Source organism: Elgaria multicarinata, chromosome 1 (genome assembly GCF_023053635.1).
Source record: "Elgaria multicarinata webbii isolate HBS135686 ecotype San Diego chromosome 1, rElgMul1.1.pri, whole genome shotgun sequence".
Lineage (NCBI taxonomy): Eukaryota > Metazoa > Chordata > Lepidosauria > Squamata > Anguidae > Elgaria > Elgaria multicarinata.
In genome coordinates, this window is record NC_086171.1 from 18,314,365 (window position 1) to 18,323,389 (window position 9,025).

Below are 9,025 nucleotides of genomic sequence, written 5' to 3' on the forward strand. Positions count from 1 at the left end.
TGCATATTACTTTATCACACACCATTCCCTTCAATTGTGCGAGTCTTATATATTGAGCTGCTGAAAACGTTAGCATGAATGACTGTTTTTTTTAAAGGTAACTTATTTTCAAGGTTTGACCTCCTATTGTCATATATAAATGACACATTACCTTAAGATGATCAAGCATCCATTTACATGAAACACACACAAAACAGTAATACTACACAACTATAATCATCTTAAAGTGAAAATGCCATACCGTAAAATATTTGCACAGTTTGCTAAGAGCACCAGTGGCCCCAGAGAGCTGCTTTTCAGGAGAGGGTGCAGTCGCAATTTACCTGTCTCTTTGTCCTGTACCTCTTCCAGGTGTAAGTCATTCAGGAGGTGCTCCAAAATCTTCTCTGGTGTCCCAGATACCACCACATATCTGTCAGAAAGGAGAGAGTCCACAGAGTCATCCTCGGTTGAAGACTGAGAACGGCTGCTCCATTCATCCTCCTCATCCTCTTCATCAATGTATTTAAAATAAGGCACATCGAACGTGGGCAAAGGCAGTTCCCTGCCTAGAAACAAGGCAGAATCCTTCCTCTCTACATGGGGGTCAAAGATCCTCAGCCTGGAAGTTCCCATAGCGTAGAGCAAATAACAAAGGCATTCCCTACATGCTGCTGTGTCTTGCCTTCGCGTTTCTGTTGCTGGTAACTGAGTTCATCTGGCTGCTGAGAGCAATGCAGTCAGCTTGTGTGTGTAGCTGTGGCTGAGCACCCGAGGAAAAAACTCTTACCTCCAATCACTCTCGGCACTCCCTGATGCGGGGGCTGGGCTATGTGACGACACTTTCCTAAGCACCAGCACATCTTGGTCCAGTTGCTTCACTTGAATAGTAGTCACTTCATCATCCAGCTTTAATTTGGAGTGGGGGGCAAACAACAAAGAAAAGAGAAAAATGAGTAAAACCTCCAGGGACTGAGGAAAGGAAAGGGGTGGGGAGAAAGCCTTGATTAGAGCTACATTTTCTCTCTATCAAGGCTGCCGTACGCAGCCGCCGCTGCCCTTGATTTACATTCTGAAAATTCACAATGCACCACAATTTGAGCAGATCTCTCCTTTCCCAGAGGCACAGAGAGGGCATGAGCATGCTGTAACTATAAAAGCATAAATGAAAAAAGAGGGGGAATTAATAGTAGAAACAGGAGTTGTATTGTTATTAACTGTTACTGCTTCATATATATCAGGCTCTGCTCTTGCTGATCTGTTTATTTAGCTAGTGACTAAACACATCAAACTGAAATTGCCAAGGAAATTACAACTGTCAAAGAGTACTTTACAGCATTTCAACAGAGCATACCTGCTACACAAACACAAAACATACCATTCTATTAAGCTATTCACATTCTTGGTGGCAGACAATGAAAGAAGTCAGAAAAGTATGATATTGTTTCTTGTAATGAAAGCTCACATCATCTACAATTAACATTAGAAAACAAAACCTATTAAAGTTTTGGGACAAAATATACAAAAAACGATATTCTTTGCAAAGCTGATGCTTGGACTTTCACAGCTTTATCTACTGACTCCCTTCCCCCACCCCCCAATTCCAAGTTCTCTAAACTAGAAGGAACTGAACATGACTTTTTGTGCACATTATAGCTTATACCAGCTATCTCAGAGGGATGACTATGCAGTGCAAAGGTTATTAACTGAACAGTCTACACTAAAACATACCAACTGATGAAGAGCTCTCATTAGTTCCTTCCTTGAGCCTCCTAGAAGAACCCCAGTGGGGCAAGAGGCCTGGCAAAACCCATATAGTCTAATGCTATTTTAATTAAGTCAAGTACTTAACACTAATTTGGATTACAATTTTACTGGTTAATGTGCAAGATGTTTCTTTGTATACACTGAAATGATACAAACAATGGATAGTGTCAAACTGGTATTATAGAATTAAACTGGCCTTGTGCATCAGAAAATTATATTAGATGGGAATGGCAATATTACAAAGCAATCATTTGACAGTGAACCCTTTTCTGTTCCATTATATCTTAATGGCATGAAGGAATTCAGAAATGAATGAGCAAGAACTACGCTCTGTTAGACACCAGAAGAACCTGGATAAAGATATGGTCTTGCTCTAAAGAGCTTTCAAATCCAGGATCAAATATGTATTATGTATGTATATATGTATGTATTTTATACACACACACACCTGCACATATACTGTGCAATTATTAATATTTTGCCATGTCAGACATACAAGTACTGAGCCAATTAACATAGAGTATTTGTTGAAAAATTCCCTGGGGACATTAGCGAGACATCATGTTGCAGGAATACTGATGCATAATTGTAATCTTCCATTTCACGGTATATGCTTTTGTTGCCTACAATTTACAGCGCAGTCATAAAATAATGAGATAAGCATAGGCTATAACCTAAAATTATTCAGTTAAAAGAAGTTTCTACACATAGCTTTCTCAATTTATTTTTTTATAAGTATACACACACTTATAGGCACAGCATTATAATATACCAAAATATGTTTTGATATTACTCCTCTCTGATACTAGCTATTGAACCTCCAATTTTTTAAATAAGTCAGTGTTCTGACCTCAAAAGGGGGAGTCAGAGATTCACCCCTCTCCCCACCCCCTCGCAGCTGGCGCAGAAAGAACTGCACTGGCTGGCAACATGCAAAGGGACACACACTTGACTTGGTTTTCTCAACTGGGCAGGAGGATGGGGATCTGAAAATGGGGGAATTAACATCTACCCCCTTGTCATGGTCAGATCACTTTCTATTGAGGTTTAGACTTTTGGCGGCCTTTCCCCTCTGCAAGGGTGGGGGGCCTATTAAAATGGTCTGCCCCCGGAGGCTAATGGACTCCGATGGATTCCAGAGGGCTCTGGGGGATTTTCCTGCTGGTATGGCCGGTGCTCCTGTCGAAGCCCAGGTCGCTCTGTGGAATGCAGAGATGACTCGGGCGGTTGACACGATCGCGCCCAAGCGCCCTCTCCCTCTGAGCAGAGCCCGGTCAGCTCCTTGGTATACACCTGAGCTGAGGGCGATGAAGCAAGAGGGGAGACGGCTAGAACGCAGGTGGAGGAAAACTCGTGCTGGGTCTGATCGAACACGGGTTAGAGCTCATTATCGAGCCTACTCTGTGGCGGTGAGGGTGGCAAAGAGACAGTTCTTTTCCACCAGCATTGCGTCTTCTCAGTGTCATCCGGCGGAGCTTTTCCATGTGGTTCGTGGCCTGTTACACTCTGGGCCAGGGTGAGAGATGATGGAACCCTTGGTAGCACGCTGTGACAAATTTGCACAGCACTTTGAAGATAAAGTCGCTCAGATTCATCATGAATTGGACACCACACTTAATGCAGCTCCACTAGTAGAGGTGTTCAGAGCGCCGTCCGGTTCAGTTTTATTGGATGAGTTTCAGTTATTGAGGCCCGAGGATGTGGACAAGGTGCTTGGCCAAGTCCAGTCGACCACCTGTGTGCTTGACCCTTGCCCCTCGTGGCTCATTACATCAAATAAGGAGGGGATCGCCGGCTGGGTCCAGGAGGTTGTAAATGCCTCCTTGAGAGAGGGAGTGGTGCCGGCCTCTTTAAAAGAGGCAGTAATTAGACCACTCCTGAAGAAGCCTAACCTGGACCCGGAGGATGTTAACAACTACAGGCCGGTGGCTAATATCCCCTTTCTGGGCAAGGTGCTTGAGTGGGTGGTTGCAGGACAACTCCAGGCACTCTTGAATGAAATGGATTATCTAGATCCATTTCAATCGGGTTTCAGGCCTGGTTTTGGAACGGAAACTGCCTTGGTCGCCCTGTGGGATGACCTCTGTCAGGAGAGAAACAGGGGGAGTGCGACCCTGTTGGTTCTCCTGGACCTCTCAGCGGCCTTCGATACCATCGACCATGGTATCCTTCTGGATAGGTTGTCTGAGCTGGGAGTTGGAGGTACTGCATTGCAGTGGTTCCGCTCCTACTTGGATGGTCGATTCCAGAAGGTGGTGCTGGGGGATTATTGCTCAGTGCCGTGGCTCCTAAGCCATGGGGTTCCGCAGGGCTCTATCTTATCCCCTATGCTGTTTAACATATACATGAAACCGTTGGGGGAGGTTATCCGGAGATGTGGACTGAGGTGTCATCAATATGCGGATGATACCCAGCTCTACCTTTCCTTTTCATCAAACCCAGGTGAGGCAGTGGCTGTTCTGAACCAGTGCCTGGGCACGGTAATGGACTGGATGAGGGCTAATAAACTGAAACTCAATCCACACAAGACGGAGGTACTGTTAACAGGTGGTTCATCTGTCCGGTGAGGTGATGTTTGCCCTGTCCTGGACGGGGTTGCACTCCCCCTGAAGGATCGGGTCCATAGTTTGGGGGTGCTCTTGGATCCAGAACTGTCACTTGAGGCACAGGTGAACTCAGTGGCAAAGAGCACCTTTCATCAGCTTAGGCTGATATACCAACTGCTCCCTTATCTGGACAGAAATAGCCTAGCTCTGATAACCTCTTGTTTGGATTACTGCAATGTGTTATACGTGGGGCTGCCTTTGAAAACGGTCCGGAAACTTCAACTGGTACAAAACAGGGCAGCACGGTTACTAACAGGGACTGGCCGACGAGACCACATTACACCAGTCCTTTTCCAGCTTCATTGGCTGCCAGTCCAGGTCCGGGCCTGATTCAAAGTGCTGGTATTAACATTTAAAGCCCTAAACGGCTTGGGGCCAGGTTATCTGAAGGAACGCCTCCTCCCATATGTACCTGCCCAGACCCTAAGGTCATCCTCAGGGGTCCTTCTCCGCAAGCCCCTGCCAAAGGAAGTGAGGCAGGTGGCTACCAGGAGGAGGGCCTTCTCTGCTGTGGCACCCCGGCTGTGGAATGAGCTCCCTAAGGAGGTTCACTTGGCACCTACATTATATGCTTTTAGACGCAGGTGAAGACCTTTTTATTCTCCCAGCATTTTAACAGTCTATAAATAAATTTTAACTTGGTGTTTTAAATTTGTATTTTTGCATTGCTGCTGTTTTTATCTGGTTGAGCTTTTATATTGTATTTTATATTATGGTTTTATACTGTTGTTTTATACTTTGAATGTTTTTAATTTTCATGAACCGCCCAGAGAGCTCCGGCTGTTGGGCGGTATAGAAATGTAATTAATTAATAAATAAATAAATAAACCAAAGGGGCATTCTGGTGGACAGGAAGGGGAGGAGACTGTAGAGGCCAGAATACGAACTATCCCGAGCCTCTTCCAGCCTCCTTCCTTCCCTCTTGGAAGCAATAAAAGCCCACGTAATGAAAAACTGAGCAATCAGAGAACAAGGAGGTGAAGTTTTCTTCCTCCATTCCTCCCACTCTGCTGGATGCAGGCCAGCAGGGCAATGGATACATGGAAGCTTCCGAATTCAAAGGCTTCCATCTGGCAAGGGAGCAACCCATAGGACTGCACCCGAGAACTCTTTACAGAGCAGGTTTTAACTTGTGCAAGTCTCCTTTAACTAACTGAAGATACAGGTCAAGAAGAAACCGTAGCGGAGAAAAATAGCTACTTATTGAAGGCATGTGATTTTTGCCTACGATACAAGAATCATGAAAATAGCATATAAATATAAATACTAAATTCCTACAAAGATTATCACTGACCAATTAAACAAAAATATTTTCTATTATATCAAAGTATCAGTGAAATAACCTGTGAGCTAGAAGGGCAGTTTAAGAGAGAATCTGACTTTGCCAAGAACAAAAGCAATATAAAAACCTAGTTCAAATAGACCACATTAACTAAACGAGATGTTCAAACTATGCAAGCCACTATATCAACTTTTTGAATTATGAGAAGTGATTTGAAAATGCAAAAAGGAACTCTTTGTAATGAGAGGCGGCAGAGCAAAATGTTCAGAAGTATATAGGCTGTACATTGTATTCGTTAACAAATTAAATACCTTTAGTATAAGGCCATGCAGAATAGGAAACTTTTGTTTTCACAGCTGCATTTGCTAAAACTGACGCAGCACAGCTAAATAGTGCTGATGCATGTAGTACTGATCTGCTTTCCTATCTTCCCACAATTTGATGCTGGTAGCAGGGCATGACCTTGAGCGATAAGGCAAAGCATATATTCAGAAAAGCATGCCAGCAGGTTTTGAAGGTACCAATAGCATATAAAAGCAAAGAGGAGTGATCAGGCACACTACAATTTGGTTCACAAAATCACAACCATCCATAGTGGCTTGTTGTGAGCTGAGGTGCATGCTGGGTGTACTTTGTATAATCACTGCCCTGCCACAGATTATTAGGTCATCTGAACCAAGCAGCATGGCTTTTTGGAGTGTTAAATAACTCTCAAATAACCCTACAATAGCTCCAAGAATCAATGCCACCTGGGTTCGGACACTGATTATGCAAATCGCGCCACAGCTTGCAACAAGCCACCGTAGCTTGTTTGATCATGGGAACTGGTTCTATGCCCCGGTTTGTATGATCGCAGGGTTATTAACAAAGTACTAACTTGTTAACCAACCTGTGCATGCTGGCAGTTTTGCATAATTATTATTACATTTATATCCTGCATTTTCCCCTCTTGCAAGGAGCTCAAAACAGCTTATGATCTTCCTCCTTTCTGTTTTATCCTCACAACAACACTGTAAGGTTGGAGAGTGAGTGATTAGGCCAAAGTCACCAAGTAAGCTTCATGGACTTAACCTGACACCGAAATGAAGCCAGTGCCAGCACCAGTTGGGCCTCCAGGGGGAGGGCATTCCACAGCCGGGGTGCCACAACAGAGAAAGCCCTCTCCCATGACCCACCACAGCATATATCTCGCATTGGTGGAGCACAGAGAATGGCTTTGACAGATCTTAGGTCTTGAGCAGGCAGATATAGGGAGAGGCGCTCACTCAAGTATCGAGGTCCCAAGCCATTTAGTGCTTTAAACGTCGTTACCAACACCTTGAATTCTGGCCGGAGATGTATTAGCAGCTAGTGCAATTCCTTTAAGAACAGTGTTATATGGTCTCTATGAGATGGTCCAATCAGCAATCTGGCTGCTGCATTTTGCACTAGCTGCAATTTCCGAGTCATCTTCAAGGGCAGCCCCATGTAGAGTGCATTGTAGTAGCCTAATCAGGAAGTTACCAGTGCACATATTACTGTGGATAGGAATATCCCTGTTCCAGCTACTGTCCCACCTCCTCTTTTCCATTACTTGGATCTTTAGTTTTCATGCTGAATTTGAGAAATACCAAGGGATCCATTCACTCACAGGCAGGCAATTTATTTTCCTTTGCAGAAGTTAAATTCATCTACTTCATAATGCTGCCCTCAAATTTATCTTTATTTATTTATTTATTTATTACATTTTTATACCGCCCAATAGCCGAAGCTCTCTGGGCGGTTCACAAAAATTAAAACCACAGTAAAACACCCAACAGGTTAAAACACAATTACGAAATACAGTATAAAAAGCGCAACCAGGATAAAACCACACAGCAAAGCTGATATAAGATTAAAATCCAGAGTTAAAACAGTAAAATTTAAATTTAAGTTAAAATTAAGTGTTAAAATACTGAGTGAATAAAAAGGTCTTCAGCTGGCGACGAAAGCAGTACAGTGTAGGCGCCAGGCGGACCTCTCTGGGGAGCTCGTTCCACAACCGGGGTGCCACAGCGGAGAAAGCCCTCCTCCTGGTAGCCACCTGCCTCACTTCCTTTGGCAGGGGCTCACGGAGAAGGGCCCCTGTAGATGATCTTAAGGTCCGGGTTGGTACATGTGCCCCACCTTTCCTTTGGCACACTACTTCACATTTATTGGTACACATATAGGTACATGGGTACAACTGCACACATGTCAAGGGGGGAAACATGCTGAAGGAGGTTTTTACATATACAGTAAAAACATAAAGATTAATGTTGGGACCATGGGTGACAAAAATGAAATAAATGAATGGTGAAAATAAATATAAGCATCTGTGAAGCAAGCAGTAACTACCTAGTAAAAAACAACAACAACACTGGGAAAGAGACACCAATGGAATAGAATTTGTTGTATTTTTAGCCTGGATATAAGTGGGGTTGACAGACTATCTCAATGAGGATGTTCTGCAAAAATGTACCTGTTATAGTCATGCTACAGATGGATGTCTCTCATCATCAGCTAACAGGACAGCTACAGTGAGCCTGTTCAGATGACATGCTAAGCCATGGTTAGGCCACTAACCTTTTTGCAGCAAATGGTTAGTGAGCGTGTTTAAACCGTGGTTATGTAGTCACGGTTTCACAGGACACGCTAAGTCATGGTTCACATGACACATTAAGCCATCATGTTTAGCTCAGAATACTTAACCACTGTGGCTTAGAATGCCATCTGAACAGGGTCTCTGTCATGCTATTTACTTGTTTCCAGAAAACCTTACATATGAGATGACTAGCAATACACTTCATATCTAGATTATGTTAGGGAAGCCTTTCCCAATCTGGTGCACTCAATATATGTTGTACTACAACTCCCAACATCCTCAGCCATCATGCCCATTAGCCTTGCTGGTTTGGGAAGGTGGGAGTAGTAGTCCAACACATCTCAAGGCCATCATATAGGGAGTGACTGGGTTCACACAATATGACAAGCCACACTTTGGACTGAGTGTGGGTTGTCATTGAACTTTAGCTTGTTGTGTTGTGTGAACCCAGCCATGCTAATAAACCATGGTTTGTTAATCACAAACAACTCACAGTTCACAAATCAACAACAAACCATGGCTTCTCTTCATGGCTCATTTGTGGTTAACAAATCATGGTTTGTTAGTGCAGCTGGGTTCGGATAACAGAACAGCCCATAGTTCAACAGCAACCCACAGTTCAACGACAACCCTTGTCCCTCCTGACTAATAAAAGCTAGCTGAGGGGGTTTGACTGGGTGGGTCCAGGGTGTGGTGAATGCTTCTCTTTTGCAAGGGATGGTCCCTACTGTCCTTAAGGAGGCAGCAGTGCAAGCATTCCCAAAGAAGCCCACTCTGGATTCAATGGTA

At 43.9% G+C, this 9,025-nt stretch overlaps 1 protein-coding gene across 1 annotated transcript in view; it reads right to left on the bottom strand.

Annotated features, from left to right (window-relative positions):
• Nucleotides 1-711, bottom strand: part of RAPGEF5 (Rap guanine nucleotide exchange factor 5) — a 62,791-nt gene extending 62,080 nt beyond the window's left edge. Inside the window, exon 1 of the mRNA XM_063123957.1 lies at nucleotides 324-711. Coding sequence (XP_062980027.1) covers nucleotides 324-615 — 292 coding nt within the window. The 5' untranslated portion in view covers nucleotides 616-711. The remainder of the gene's footprint in view (nucleotides 1-323) is intronic.
• Between the last annotated feature and the right edge of the window lie 8,314 nt (nucleotides 712-9,025).